The sequence below is a fragment of the Boleophthalmus pectinirostris genome, unplaced genomic scaffold (assembly GCF_026225935.1).
Source record: "Boleophthalmus pectinirostris isolate CB_2022bp ecotype Guang Dong unplaced genomic scaffold, ASM2622593v1 HiC_scaffold_5, whole genome shotgun sequence".
NCBI classification, from domain to species: Eukaryota; Metazoa; Chordata; class Actinopteri; order Gobiiformes; family Gobiidae; genus Boleophthalmus; species Boleophthalmus pectinirostris.
Window position 1 is genome coordinate 32,946,958 of NW_026571404.1, and position 16,690 is coordinate 32,963,647.

Sequence of the window (16,690 nt, forward strand, 5' to 3'; positions counted from 1 at the left end):
GTTATTCTCTCAGACTGGAAACACTCATTTGGATAACTTGAAGACATGGAATTGCCAATTTCTACTGAACAAAAGGGAAAGGTAGCTGTTAACTTGAGAACTACCATGAGGTTTGGTGGATGAAACAAAACACAACTATCGGCGACGTCACACTCATTTAGTCCACATCTTAATACAGTCTATGGTCAAAACTTGTGTATAAGTTGGAAATTCTTTCAGTAATTGATGACATGCTAATAATTGATTCACTCCTCTCTCCTCCCCTCGTGTACACAGTGCATCACAGACTCTCTGAGGGCCCGGGGCATAAACATGTCCACCTCACTCCCAGATGATGTGCTGTACTTTGTGAGGAGGCACCCCCTGATGTCTGTGCAGGTCCAGCCCACAGACCGGCGCCCCCTGCTGTTCAGGAGAACCACCGACTACACACAGTTAGCAGTGCATGTGACCCAGGCTGCGGACGAACAGGAGTATCACGTCTTATACTTAGGCACAGGTAAGAGAGGATTTTAATTTGTTCGATTACGTCTGAAGATGGTTACATTTATTATCTGCTACGCAAATGAAAGGGCCTACACCAGTATGCATGGATTTGAGCAAAATCCCTTAAGCTTAAAATAAATCTGCTTTCTGCTGTCTGCATCTAAATAAAGCATTTTATTGTCTGATAATCAGGAAGTATGCAGATAGCATGCTAGTTGTCATCAGCATTATGGTGACTGCAAAACTCTGCCGTGGCCTCCAAAAGTTGCAAAAAGTGCTATTAAAGTAATAATTTAATAAGAATTAGGATTAATTCTATGACAAGATAATTGACTAATTACAACTATTATAACTAAGTTATTTAAATAATTGTTGTAAGTAAACTAATTAAGTAATGGAATAATTGTTAATTGGCCTATAAATAGATTCCAAAATATGACATCAGATGAGAGAAGAGGTTTTAGGACTCAGACAGAGCAGTATTTATGTGAAAATGGGTCCAAGCCTTAATGATTGTGAAATCGATTCTTGGCTTTGACAGTTTGCGACTGTCTCTCCCTGCTCTCTACTCCTACTTCATGGTTCTTACGGTCCCATCCAAATAAACCTGTGAGCCAACAGAAAGCAAAATATTGGAACAACAGTTAAATAAATTAATAAAATAAGAGCAGTGCTTTTCAAATGGTGGTATGTGCACTAAGTTTTTAGCAAGTTTGTAGTCCCAATTTAGACCAGATTTAGCCCTAGTTTAGACCTAGAATAGTCTTTGTTTTCAACCTGTTTTAGATCTGGTTGTAATCAGAAGGCTAAATATTTTCTGGGTTCACATTGTGGAAAATTTGGAGCAGAGTACAGAGAAATTGCAAAATTACAAGATTTGTCAAAGAAATCAAATTTGCACTGCCATAGCATCACTGAATTTGAAGTTCAGAGTCGATTTGTTTTGATAAAGAAATAGTTTTCCTCTGGAGCTGTAGATTATCACTTAATTAGGAAATAAAACCAGAAACTCCCATGAAGCCTTTTGTAGCGCTTTGAATAATTTTGACAAGGATAAGGATTTCACAATTCCTTTGCAAAAGTGTGGATATTTTTCAATTTTTTTGTAGTGAGGTAAGAGCTGAGCTAATTATTATTGGTTCATTCTGCTGTTTGTCTGTTACAGCTCAGGCATTTTAAAAAGCCCACACTGTTTTCAGATTTATGTTATAATGTTGTTTCCTCATTAAAAACATATCTGGAGTTGTTTTTTGTTTTATTCACATGTTTAACACAGTAATCCTGTATATTTAGGCTTAGTTCTTCTCTCAAACAGAAAACATTCTGTTCCACCTTGTGATGTCATGTGGTAATACAGGAAGTGCTCCACTGTGTTTTTAAACTCCATATACCTTCAATAGAATAATTTGGATGATCAACCCTGGAATTACCAATCTCTACTAAACAAAAGGTAAAAGTTTGCTGTTCATTTGCGAAATACCACTACATGACATCACAATGTGGAACAGAGCATTTTGAGTTTTAGAAATGTAGACAGAGTAATAATCCAGGGTTACTCAAACAACTGAACAAAACAAAACAAAACTCCACATATGTTTTGATGAGGTAAGAACAGTAGTGACTTAAAGCTTTACAAGAGTCAATTTTGCGTAATATAGGGGACCTTTGATGAAACTGGTTTACTGGGATTATCCTGCGTTGTGTCAGTGGCATAAAGTAGTTTCAAAATTTATATCGCAATATTTCTCTGTAGTAATATATCATGCTTCAAACTGCATTATTGTGACAGGCCCAGCTACAACGTCTACATTGTTGCTCATAGTTGCATAACTGTAAAGAAAATAGTTGTTCTCTTTCATTTAATGTTTCTTTGAATTACTTTGTGTACGAATTGTGCTATACAAATAAATCTGCCTTGCCTTGCCACTGCAGTATACAGTTATGCAGGATGGTCTAGGGGTTTGGTCACAGCTGCCACATGCCTGGTTCTATTTGTGAAATCGATTCTTGGCTTTGACCGTTTGCTGACTGTCCCATCCAAATAAACCTGTGACTCAATAAAATGCAAAATGTTGAAGCAATAGTTACATAAATTACTCAAATAGAGCGGTGCTTTTCAAAGAGTGGTACGTGTGTGAAGTAAGAGTTTGTTGTATCTATACACCATCCACCTGTGGGTTAGTCATTTTTTTAAAGTACTATTGCAAGTTAGTTTTAGCTTTAGACCTGTTTTCGATCTGGTTGTAATCAGAAGGCTAAATATTTTCTGAGTACACAATGTGGAAAATTTCTAAAACACTGAAATTAACCAAATTACACAGAAATTACAAAACTGCAAGATTTGGAAAAGTAATCCAATTTGCACTGTCATACCAAAGCTGGATTTGAAGTTCAGAGTCTATTTGTTTTGATAAGGAAATAGTTTGCCTCTGGAGATTTAGATTATCACTTAATTAGGCAATAAACCCAGAAACTCCTATGAAGCCTTTTGTAGCAATTTGGATAATTATGGCAAAGACAAGGATGAGTATTTCACAAATCTTTCACAATTTTTAAGTAGTAAGGCAAGATTTCAGCTGTAGAGGGAAGAATAAATAAATCAATTGTATGGTTAATTATTTGTAGAAAGTAAAAATATTTTTATTAATGTCTGAGCCCTGCTAGAGAAAAGGCTGAGGGGTTATTTTTTAACACGTTTGTAGTTTGAGCTAACAAAAATGTACAAAGAAAAACAGTAGATTCAAATTCAAAGCTCAAAATCTGCATGAAATACTTTTACTTTTTACTCTTTAAGTACATTTTAAGACAGGTGCTTTAATACTTTTACTTAAGTAGATTTTTTTCATGTGATACTTTTGCTTGAGTATATTTTTGCTCTGTTATTTGTACTTTTACGTAACACAAATGAGTACTTCTTCCACCACTGCCAAAATACATTTATACACTCAATAGAATAGAATGAAATGGTTATGAAATTATCACTTAATTAGGCCCTAAAACCAGAAACTCCCATGAAGCCTTTTTGTAGAGCTTGGGATAATTTGACAAAGACAAGAATGAGTCTTTCACAGTCTACTGAAGGAAAAAGATCTGCAAAAATGGTGTGAAACTGTTATTGTAATAAATGAGGGACTTCCTGTTCTCTAATATGACACACTGCCTCTCTGCGGTCCTCAGATGACGGCTGGTTGCACAAGGCTGTCCAAGTCCAGGGTCAGCTGCACATAATAGAGGAGCTGCAGCTGCTGGAGGAGCCAGAGCCTGTCAGCAGTGTCCTCATCTCCACAGAGCAGGTCAGTCCGCTGTCACCGGGGCAACCACAAGTCACATGCACAAATCTGACAAGTGGTTTAAAAAAAAAAAAAAAAAAAAAAGAGGATTATTTTGATGAATGCATTTACTGTAGAAATATGTGTATGTACCATGTTACATTTCCTCATCAAAAACATGCCTGAAGAGGTTTTAGATGTCATACATGCATGTTTAAGTAATGCAGTGATCTCTCCCGGGCCCTATTTGAACCTTCCTTGCAGTTAACTGTAAGATAAATAAATACAAACCCTGGACACAAAACAATACACTATAACCTGATAAACCTGATGCGATGTGCTCTGAAGGAGGAGTGACTTAGTGTAGTGTAAGGGGGAGGGCAGATGTTTAGGCAAATACAGCATTTTCAAAACAATAAAAGGTAACATGATGATCTGAGTGTTATGCTTTAGCACAGAAATGCAAAAATGTTACTCATCTTTTGCCAGTTTGAAGAACAGAATAGAAAAAACATGCCATTGTATTACACTGGTCCAGCAGCAAGGCTAAATAACAATTATCAAGAGTTTAGTTAAAGCTGATAGGTATAAGTGTGTCTTGTGTACACAAACTTCCTGTAGCTGTGTGGTTTGGCTGATAAGACATGTGTTTTGGGTCAGAAACAGACAGTTGCATTTACAGTTTGAAGAGCACTCATCTTAATGTGTGGGTAAAACAGTCATGTGGAGCCCACAAGACAAATGAACCTAACGTCTTTCTCACAGGATGCACTTCCTGAAGAGCAAAGCAGTTCTTGTTAGGGCTCCAACTAACAATGATTTAGTTTAACTAATTAGTTGAGTAGCTATATCTTACTAGAGTTTTTTTTGCGTCACTAATTACTACTGCAGTGATCCATAATGAAGCATCATTTCATTGACAAAAGCCCCATCTCGTTCTGCACAGATGAGTGTGTATGTGAGCTTTCCGTCAGGTGTGCTCCAGCTGCCCCTGTCCACCTGCCATCGCTACACGTCCTGCTACGACTGCGTGTTCTCCAGAGACCCCCACTGCGCCTGGGACGGGGACAGCTGTGTGGACATCCTGCATGTGGATAACAGGTGGGTACAGGACATAAGACAGGGTGGTTTTGTATATCACCAAAAGTAGGTTATTGAGAATATATTTGCAATTATTTCATGTTTGTGATTTAAACTGATATGTTTAGTCTTAAAGCACTGTGTGTAGCCTGTGCTCAGTTTTTAAAAAGTTAGAACAACCCTCGGTTGCCAGTGCCTCAGCTCAGATAGAGGACTCTTATATGTTGCCATGCCTTGTGTGAAATCTCAGAACCTCCAGAATTCTTTCACTGAGCTGCAAAGGCTGCACTAGCACTCATTCATGGCTGCTGGCGCTGGAGTTTAGGCAGTGACCGTTCAGATCAGAGAGAGTCCTCTTCAATTCAAATCAACTGGACTTCAGCATTGAAACTGGCAATCCAAATGAGAGACTTATGTGAGGCTCATTCTGCCTTCTGATTGGATAATCCTCTTGAGAACTGAAACACCAAATTATAACATAAACATTGTGTTCAGTGTTTTTCTAATTAAGAATAAATCAGCATTACAGTCAGTAAAAGCTGTGTTTGATTTGAATATGTTTACTCCGTATGTGTGGACAAAGTCAGGTTAAGTTCATGAAATCTAAATATTATGTACAGTTTTATTGTCTGGAAAAAGAGGCCGATAACATAAGATCTCTCTACTTTTTTCTCCTGTTTCATTATTTCTTTGTATGTTAAACATTAAAAGTTTATGAGTGAAGTAAATAAAATAAAAATAAATCACATGACTTGTCCCAGGGCCGTTGTGTAACCAAAACAGTGGCTCAAACGTGATTGGACAAAGATACTGAACATGGCGTGAGGCTGAGTTCTGATAAAACATGATAGAGATGACGTCTTGGTACAGTGCGATTATGTGGGCAGTAAAAGACTGAAAAAGCAGCGACTGAGTGTTGGCTAATCAAAGCACAGCCAGTGATATAAGGCATCTGGGTCAGGCCTGACAAGAGCTGGGTTAGAGGAGATTTGAACGTGAGTATCTGGTGAAAGTGCCAAAGAGAAAATATGTATGAGGGCTATTGATTTAATCTGGATTGATATGTGGTTGGTAAATATGTGCAGAACAAAGCTGCTCTTTAGAAATTTAGTTCTGAAAATCCAACCAAATATCAATTCCAGTATACACTGAAAAACTGATTTTTTTGTAACTGTTAAAATTATAAAATTACAAATATTTATTAGTTAATGAAAAAAATCAATTTAAAAACATAATAGATAATACAACTATGAATACATACATTCAAATTTGTCAGAACTACTTCTTTCTTATTTTTTCATCCAAATTCCAAATAGACACTGCAAAACAAATTTTTACATTTGCCAAAATTACTAAATTCTAAATAAATTTTTTGCTAATGGCATAAAAAAAAAAAATCACTTACAAATAAGATACTTAATACATACAGCATTTACTTTTGTTATGTTATTTTAATTCAAATAAACAATCTAATTAAAATGTGTCAAAACTGGTTCAAATTATTTTAACTTGCATAGATTTCTTTGGCTCGGTTCTACCAATTTTAATATTCAAAATGACAACTAGGAATATTCAGTCAAATATACTACACAAAACATTAAAACTTAACACTTTTAGTTTTGCTTTTCTCTAGAACAAGCTTTTTATCCTATTATAACAACATTTAGAGTTATTGTTGTTTACATTGTGATGAAGAGACAAAGATATGCTAAAGACATGCGATACCTTATACCAGGGGTCTCCAACCTGTAGCTCAGGAGCTACCAGTAGCTCCACCTCCTTCGAAGTAGCTCACCAAGGGATTTCTGAATTAACTAATTAAACTAAGTAATTACTACCTAACTTTGTGCACTAATAAATGGATAAAGGTTTATGTTTTATATCTAGTTGTTCCCCACCTAATGCTTTCCTATCCTCAGTTTCTTGTAACCGCTTAATAGGGTGACCAGACGTCCTTATTTACCGTATTTTCCGTACTATGGGGCGCGTTCCATCAAAAAACGACTGCACGCCCCACAATCCAGAGCACCCTATACACGAATCCACTCGGGTGTCCCAGCACGACTTCAGTAAACTACAAAGCCGCACTACACGCTGCGCACGCAAACACACACGGAGCAGACAGCGACCGCGTAGCGAAAAACACCCACAACCACACTCATCACTCCACGCCGACAAGAATGGAACGGAGGAACGAACCAAAAAAGCGAGTGCAATGTGCCACTTCTAGCCACAACTGAACAATTGAGTCACTGCGAACACGCCAACAATCCAGCGGACCCAGACAGCACCCGCCATACAGGCAACAATTGAACAAAGCCCAGAGTCACCGTGAACGCGCCAAACAAAGTCCGACTGAACCATCTAACTGTTGTTTGTTTAAAGTCCAGTGCGATTTACTTGAAAAAAAAAGTTTGAAAATAGACCATTCTATGACAGTACATCTTATAATCCAGACCGCCCAATACTGCAGAAAATATGGTACCCAGGACAGTCCCAGTTTCGAGCCCTGTGTCCCCTGTCCCAGCACATTTATCCAAAACCAGTGATTTGTCCCAGTTTTATACAAGACATATCCCAGGTGTCTCTGTTTTTGACCAATTTGATCTAAACCAGGACTAAACTAAGACTAAATCAGGATTACATCATCAGTAAATTATCGTTTGTTTAGCCAAAATACAGAAAATGACAATAAAGTGAAAAATACAGTGTCAGAAGTCCCTCAGATTATGTTGCATGCTCTTTTCACAATTTTTTTCATACCAACCATCCCAACCCGGGTGTATCCCAGTTTTGAGTTTTGAAAATCATGATGATTAGCTCTTTGGCATTTTCTTTTTGTAAAGGTAGCTCACTGGAGGAAAAAGGTTAGAGATCCCTGCCTTATACCCATAGACTGTACAGAGAATATACAGTCTATGTTTATACCTTATTTTGTTTGTAGAATATGTACTACGTAATAGAGCATATCATTACGGTGTGTAGCTGTCCTTTTACCTGTATGTATTTTCACCATTATTTCTGTTTATATCCACAGATCTGCTTTAATCCAGGACATCCAACATGGCAGCCGAGGATGTGAAAACTATCATCAAGGTAAAAAAAACGAATAAAAACACAAAAAACTGCCCAAAAAATCTAGTACGTCTCCCAGAAAATTCTCTCTACACATGATAAACAGCCATTAAAAATGAGGAGTGGTTCTGCGGGGGACAGCGATGCTAACTTGTCATGAGAGCTCCTTCTTTGAAAGTTGATTAGGCATAGTACGCTCGCTAACTCTTCTTCACTCCTCTTGAATCACATTCTGCTATCACGGCAGAGGACTCTACTTTGTATTCGGGGCAGACTAATGCCTCTTCTCACTTCGCGCTCTCAATCTGTTCAAATGTAGCCATCGTATCTGCCCGCTCATTGTTCTTTCATGACACCGGAGTTCGCCTTGCACATTTTAAACCGATCCGGACTCATTTGAAAGCCGTAATTAGGAAATAACACATGTCGGAGGCTCGCTTGCTCACGCTATAAGTCAAGCTAATTATGAAAGATTGTAAATAGGCGCGTTTGTACGGAGAAATGAGTGTCGCAATTGGCTAATCAACCTTTAGCGTCTACTCATCAAACTTGTGTCTGCTCTGGTCCAATTAGAGAGCGGCATCAGTCAGCCATTGTTCATTAGCGCTATTATAAACGCTACATCAGACGCTACGCTAACAAATATCCCCCCTCCTCCTCCTCGTGTACAAATACATTAACTTAGGGTGACCAGATTTTTCAGAATAAAAAAAGTGGGACATCCCTGGTGTGCCAATGAGTGTGTAATTAAGGAAAATTGTTATGCACTCGGCACTAATGTGAGTCATTATAGTCACATTTTCTTTGTGTTTTGGTGATTTTTAAGCAGCTTTTCTGTATTTTACCTAAACAAATGACAATTTATGCCTCTCTTTACTGTTAGCAGGGATCAGATTGGTCAAAAATAGGGACACCTGGGACATTTCTTGTATAAAACATGAGACAAATCAATAGTTTTGGATAAATCTGCTGGGACAGGGGACACAGAGCTCAAAACTGAAACTGTCTTGGTAAATAGGGACATCTGCTCACCCTTCATTAGCGAAGTGGTTTTATATTTTTACACTTATTACAATGCAACTTTAAAGGGCCATTTGAGTGACTTGTCTAATAAGGAAACAATGGGAAACATGGAAAGTGGAGAAGATTAAAATTCTAATTATGTAGCGGTCAGGGAAATTACATGTGTGAATTTCAGTTGTAATTTTATGAATGTTGCACCCTAGAAACTACAGGTGTGCAAAATTATCTACGTTTAATGTGATGATACAGTATCGATATCGTGGGCTGCAGTATCGATATATGGTGAAGAGTATTTTTTGATATATTTTATTAAATTATTTAGTTTCAGCTCTACAGTTTTATTACTTGTTTAGAGAAAGGAAACTTGTTTATGCGACACATTTGACATTTTCACGGGTTTTGATGATTAAATGGGTGTGTTTCATATTAACTTTGCACAAGAGTTGTTTTTTGACTTTTAGTACCGTACTCATGATTTAGCCATTATTTTTATTGAACCGTATCAAATAGATTTTTAATATATCTTATAGAATCGAAGGTGCACTGTATCGAGATATGTATTGTATCGTGGCTTGTGTATCAAGATATATATCGTATCGACAACTTCTTAATGATATCCAGCCCTACTAGAAACACTGACACATAATCAAAAATATCCTTTTTGTGCCTAGCTTTATTGAAGAAGGAATATTACATTTTATCCCTCCTCCTCGTGCTAAGTCACTCCCCCTTCTGAGCGCTACCACACACAATCTGCACACATTCTACGAACGCAACTGCTGCACATCGCATCAGTTTTGCAAAGTTGTAGGGTGTTGTTTTGTATCCTACTTGCCTTAATTTGACTTGTCTTAAAATTAATAATAAAATGGAATACATCTGCCAACCCTAAAGGATGAATATTACAGAATAAAAGCAGATAAAAAAAAAAAGAAAAAATAAGAAAGTGAGATTCCAGCATGAAATATCTCATGAAAGTACATTTATATCTCACATATAACTATCCTGTATAACCACATGTCAAATCAGATAGAGAAAACCACAGATTGTATAAAGCGAGTATGATGACACCCATAATATTCAGCTCCAGTCAAATAAAGCTCACCAAGGGTAGCAATTATCGTGCAAAATAATAACACCTGGATCATGTAGAGCGAGTTAATATGAACATTTTACAACTCAAATGAGGACCCTGACAGCAGCAGTTACAGAGAGAGGGGTGTTGTTTTTTTCAATACAAAGTGCTCCCTTCCTGTTTGGAACGCGGCGGCTAGCAAATTAACTATGTCCATTTATATATACAGTCTATGGAGAAAACTTTTGATCTTGGTCAAAGTTCGCCAAATAGAGCCACATAAATAATGCAGACCTCTCAGGGAGCAGGGTACAGGTGGGGCCCAGGGAGAGTGATCCGGTCTCATGGTGAGAAGTGAACTGCAACTTTGAGAAGCTCCACAAATCAGTGCCGGAGATCCAATATAAACACAGACATGGTGAGATAATTAGCGACACCCAGCCTAAGCAACAGATGGTCATGTGTGAAAAATGGAGCAAAGTTACTTAATATGTGTGACCATAATGACTGGATTTTAATTAGTCAGATTTGTCCATCATTTAACTTGGTATGTTGGATAATAGAGGAAATATGGTTTGGACATTTGGAGATTTGGAGATTTGGATGTTGTATGAATAAATTGTGATAATAAAATGGCTGGATTAAGTAATTATAAAATGTTAATAATAGGCATGTCACAGTAACTATAACGATAACTTGATGTGCGATATATATTGTTGAAGAAAATATTTGAATTAAATTACACCACTCGCAGTAAAGTAGGATCATCCCCAACTGTTCTAAATGTACAATATTGTTATTAAAACATTAGCCGCAATAAATAAATAGTAGAATACTTAAGTAGTTTGTATCTAAGTCATAGAAGTTATTTATTCAACTGCTCACATATTATTAAAGCACAGAAAAATCACAAAAAGTTCCCTATTAGTACAAAGAAATATACCCACAATAAATAAATATATGGAATGGGAGCTTCTTGATCCATCGACTCTGGCACCAATTCACTTTGAATTTAAAAAACATCGTCCCTCTCTCTGTAACTGCTGCTGTCAGGCTCCTCTTTTTGGTCTTCTTCATACAGTCCATGTGCAACACCTGGGCACCTGCCTTTTATATAAGTATAAAGTTTTATATAAGTCCTATCTATAGGGAAACAGTTTTTCTCTGTTATTAACATATAGTAAGGGTGATAAGACAGCACGGAAATTTGACATAATGACATCACTTATTATAAGAAGAAATGCCAAATATGAGATAATAATCCTGATTTTGGAGCACCCAACTCGTATCAGTAACCATTTAAGACAGGGGTCATCAAACTAAGGCCCACGGGATGACTCTGGCCTGCCACGCCTGGTCTTTTTTTTACTTTTTGGCAAATAATAACACGTCTACATCTTGTTTTGTTTTTTTTAATATGAAGTATTTATGTTTATATTTAAATAATTATATGCCGTATTTACATTGCCGCCAAATGTTCGTCACCTGACAAGCTTGAGATCAAACAGTGACAGTAAACGCACATGCAGAGTTCTGTAGTGCAGCAAAATGACTAGTTTTCAAGTACGAAAACTTGACAGATAGTACCGAGACAGTGGCCGGCCGATAATTTTTTGTTCAGCGTAAGGACTGTGCAGTTTGTCTGATATGTAAAGAAAGTGTGGCGGTTTTCAAAGAATATAATCTGCGTCATCAGGGTCATACAGTTCTGTTATACGGCCTCCCATCACAGCCAGGAGCAATAATGTGGTCAACGTTTGGTGACCCCTGATTCAAGACGACTAGTATAAATCTATTAGACTAACCGTATATCCCTGTGTTTTCCAGTGGTGATGGAGAAGAGTCGATCGGTGCGTGTCGGCGATGATGTCCTCCTCCAGTGTGAGCTCACCTCTAACCTGGCGTCGCCCACGTGGACCCAGGATGGACGTGACCTGACGGGCTACGGCCTCAGCTCGGGGGTCCGCACGGGCAACGACGGCCTGCTCATCATCGACGCCAAATCCGACCAAAGCGGGCGCTACACCTGCTACAGCGTGGAGAATGACATACGTGTGCCCATCATATCCTACAACATCACAGTTGAAGTGGACACGCCTACTGTGAAAAATATCGAACTAACCGAGGATTTAAGCATATACACGTTACCATCACCTGAGGAGCCGATTGCAACGGAGCAACCTCTAATTCCACCCCCTGCACCACGCCTGACCACCACACTCCTCGATCCGCAAAACATGGAAGCTTTGTACCTGACGCTAATCACCATTCTGGGCGGTCTGTGCGTCGTGCTAACCGTGGTGCTTCTTTATGTCGGATTCTGTCTACGCGTCGGCAACAGGGGAAAGTACTCATTGCGCGCCGCTGCTGCCGCGTATCCTAGCAACAAAAGAGTAAACAAAAACAGGAAGCACCGAAACTCCGCTACCATGGAGCTGAAAACGATCTCGTCGCATTGTAACGGCTACGCCAACGGCAGCGCGAAGCATCACAACGGAGATATTCAAAACGGCGGGTTTCTTCAGATCGTGCCGGGAGAAGGGCACACAACGTTCAACAGGGATTCACCGCCGCCGGCCCCGCCCCTCCCGCCAACGCCCAATCACACGTCTCCTGATTGTGACTTCCCTAACGGGCTTTCGGCGACACTGCCTAGCATGCTACGACGGATAAACGGAAATAGCTACGTGCTGCTAAGACAGACTGATTCTGCCAACACGTCACCAAATGGATATTCATTCACAGATGAGCTGAATAAGATTTTAGAAAAGAGGAAACACACGCAGATACTACCCAGGCCGGACGAGAGCTCTGTGTAGTGCCGCCTGGTGGTGGGAGGACTACATTTTTAAAAGTCTGGTGCTTAAGTGCCTGTTATTTTAGGTTTATCATTGCAAAGGACTAATGCAATGAGTTGAATTTTGAGGTACATTTACAAAAACAGACATTCCTGCTTCCAATTCCACACAAAAAAATAAAAATCGGATACTAATAATTCTACCTCATCGCAATCCAGCCCAGAGGAACACAACGTCATTATGCAGTTTTAAAATCACAAGCACAAACGGGACTAAACGTGAAGACCACTTTGACGACACAGGAGTACAGTGCATAATGGGAGCGCTACAGGGACTCCATATTTGGGCGTGATGAGGGAACCGAAGGGCAGCTAGCCAAAGTTTGTTTGCACTGACAACTACACAGATGGCCTATGCATTTTTAAAGAGTGTCATTCAGTCTTTATAAATATTTAGTGAACCGAGACCCGAGGAGGACTTTGGTTTGCGGTGTTTTTAATTGAACCAAGAGACTAAAAGTACACACCAGCGACTTTTAAAATGGTGAACTAATCATTATTTAAAGGTGCACTGTGTAACTTTTTGGTTGGGGTCCGACACCTGCTTGTTTCGTCATCGCTCTGCCTGGAATGTTCCACAGTATGGAATGAAACAGCTTTACCTTATAACTATTAAATTACAGGTGGTTTTATAGCGCAAAAATACCTAGAAAACAGGCATTCTCACTGTGAGTGGGGTCGCCTCTCCACAGATCTGACCCGTAACGTGGTCTGGTTTGGTTTATATGAATATAGAAAAGGTTAATACCAAAGGGTGAAATATTCCAGGCAAAGAAATAACATCTTCATAGAGAAAAACATTTGACGAGGCCCTCCACGAGAAAAGTTACACAATGCACCTTTAATAAGTTTGAAGTGTGGCTATAACTATGTGAATATGAATTTAAAATTAATATATAACTGGCTATTTTTGTTAATATAAATAGTTATTAATATTATTGTTATTTCTGTTAAGTATTAAATGCTTTGAATAGCGATTATTTCACCATTTTTAACTCAAATTAACAGCTCATGGGTATGTCAGTATTAGTTTTGAAAAGACGCACTTTAATGGTATTGATGAAGGACTTTTTTAAATGAGATTCAATGATACATAATGTTTTTTGTGGACAAAGAGGAGCAGCTGGATGTGGGACTCGGACTATGGACTACAGAGATCCACCACAAGAGAAGAGAAGAGAAGAGAGAGGGGGAGAGGAGCACGCCATAAAACAGAAAAGGTAAATAGTTTTATAGCCTCTTCTTCACACACGCCCACACCGGCACTTTGCCAAACAAGCACTTAACTACAGGCATTAGATGAGGTATTAGCACTGTCCAAATGTGTTAAAGATGGTGAAGCATGTTTGAAATATGTAGGCTCTGAGGTGCTCCCCGTAGTGCTGATGTTATATGACACACAGGTTCACTTTGTTAGTATTTTTGACTAGGTTTGACTACTCCAAGATGTATGTTTGGAATTCAGAAAGGTCTAATATTACACAAAATGGATTCTTGTGAGCTTTAAGCCATTTTATAATAATGTTTCCTCCTCAACAACATACCCAGAGTTGTGTTTTAGTTCATTTACACATGTTTGAAGAAGCCTTCGTTATTAGTCTGTTTACATCTCCAAAGCTCAAAATGCTCTTTTCCACCTTGTGATGTCATGATGCAGTTAGCTCTAATTTGTGCTGATGTTATGTCCTTGGGGCAGACATGACGCACTGGTTCACTTTGTTAGTATTATTGACTAGGTTAGACTACTCCAAGATGTATGTTTGGAATTCAAAATATGGTAAGTAGACCTAGACATTACCTTTTTTGTGTGTTAGCAGTCGACTAAATCAAAGAAATTCTTGGTCGACGTGTCTCGTGTCGACTAAAAAGAAGGCATGGCAAAGCTCTCAAAATTACTAAGTATCTCTGTGTACAGTATGTAACCCAATGCAGCTGCATGGGAGTTCATACAAAAACAATTCATGCAGAAAAAGCTACTAGCAAACTATCTATTTATGTAAAGGCAGATTAAACTTGTGAATCATTTTTACATGTACCAAAAAATTAGGGCTGTCAACATTAACGTGTTAACGCATGCGATTAATCAAAACAAACTGACGCATCATCCAGCAATTAAAGCACATTAATCACACTTTCTGTTTTGACCAGTTATGCACGTAAATTGGGCAGGGAGGTTTACCTGACAGCAGTGCTCATGAGCTGCGCTGATTATATGTCGATAAATGTACACATTCTTAAAAAATCTATCAGTACTCACATGGACGAGCACAGAACAATCAGTGGCTCTCTACGAACATGGAGCGGAAAACGTGATTAGATCCAAATGAATAAAATGGGCCAAATTTCACCAAACTCCTACAGACCACTGGAATAAACCAGGCCAACTCCAACAGCGTGTATCTGGCACAATAAGAGCCAGCAAGCAGTGATGAAGGGCCTTTAACCCCATTAAACCTGTTATTTGGTCATCTACATTAACCTGGAAAATGCTTTGGCACACAAATTAATTATGAAATGCAATTTTTAAATTTAAATTTTAGCCAATTGTGCTTTAAAATAATTCATTTTGATTTGTAGAGTAATTTTTGTTTAAAAAAAAAAACAAAGTGGAAAGTTTAAAATTGTAACATTAAAATCAGTGCAAATGCAATTAATCGTGATTAATCAAATTTCAAAAATTTGATTAATGTGATTCTTTTTTTTAATCGTTTGACAGCACTACAAAAACTACTGAATTTTTACTTATTATTTTTTACTTTTTACCAGGTAGGTTCTATAGTGGTTCATGGGTGTATATATATTCTTTATGCTCTTATACTTGTTCTGATACAGCTCAAGATCATTCTAAAGCTATTCAGGAAAGGTTCATTTCTATGCTCTGAATGTGACTTGTTTAGTAGTGACACCTACTCAAATTTAGTATTGATTAGTATCTGATTTCAAGACTTTTGACAACCCTAGATTCTATATTCTTCTTTCTAACTGATAATGATGATGCCAGGTAAACCAGTTTCACACCCACAGAAATGCCACATGGATCATTTGGACGCATCTCCAGTCTGACTAATAGAGCAAGGCATTTCCTTTTTTACCTTTTATAAACTTGTCAACCTGAGTAATGTCCAACTCTGCGCTGCCAATAAACACATGAGTTTTTTTTCTGTTTAATTCTAGGCAGTTAAATACAACATCTGCCTCATCCCAATTGGAAGTAGTATCGCAATATCTTCTGAGTGTTTTGAGTCTATTTTGCTCACTGCTTTTTTTTTTATCTACAGGCCTTATTATATTCTAAAATCCAATCTTATTCGTGACACTTGAATCCTGAAATATGTAATTGAGTTATTTTTCCTTTATAGCGATGAAGTAGCGAGGGCAGGCAGGCGATTTCTGTATAAAAGATTCAACATCAATGCGCTCAACAGATCAAACTCTACACACATGCAGTGCCATACAGCTATTAATGTCTGCAATGCAACGGAGAGACAGAGAAGAGAAGAGAGAGAGGGAGAAGGAGAGAGACAGAGTAAAGGAGGGGGGGGGGGGGGGGGTGAAAGACAGAGAGAGAAGGAGAGAGAGAGAGAGACAGAGGTAGAAAAATGGAGAGAGAGAAAGAGAGACAAGAGTAAGACTGAGGGAGAGAGAAGGAAAGAGACAGAGAGAGCAAGTGAGGCGGTGGGAGAAAAAGGGAGAGAGATGGGAAGAAAGAGTAAGAGAGGGAGAGACAGCATAAGAGGAGGCTGGGGGGGTGAGGGAGGGCGGGGGAGAGAGGTAGAGAGAGGCAGAGTGGGAGAGAGGGAGGGGGCAGAGTGAGTGAGAGGGAGA

General features: G+C 38.5%; 1 protein-coding gene across 2 annotated transcripts in view; it reads left to right on the plus strand.

The window, feature by feature from the left end:
- The window catches only part of LOC110159146 (semaphorin-4G-like), a 90,326-nt gene that overhangs the window by 69,925 nt on the left and 3,711 nt on the right, over nt 1–16,690 (plus strand). For both annotated transcript variants that reach the window (XM_055162358.1, XM_055162357.1), the window contains 5 exons: nt 277–499; nt 3,664–3,779; nt 4,702–4,856; nt 7,873–7,931; nt 11,836–14,085. In XM_055162358.1, coding sequence (XP_055018333.1) covers nt 277–499; nt 3,664–3,779; nt 4,702–4,856; nt 7,873–7,931; nt 11,836–12,827 — 1,545 coding nt within the window. In that variant the 3' untranslated portion in view covers nt 12,828–14,085. The remainder of the gene's footprint in view (nt 1–276; nt 500–3,663; nt 3,780–4,701; nt 4,857–7,872; nt 7,932–11,835; nt 14,086–16,690) is intronic.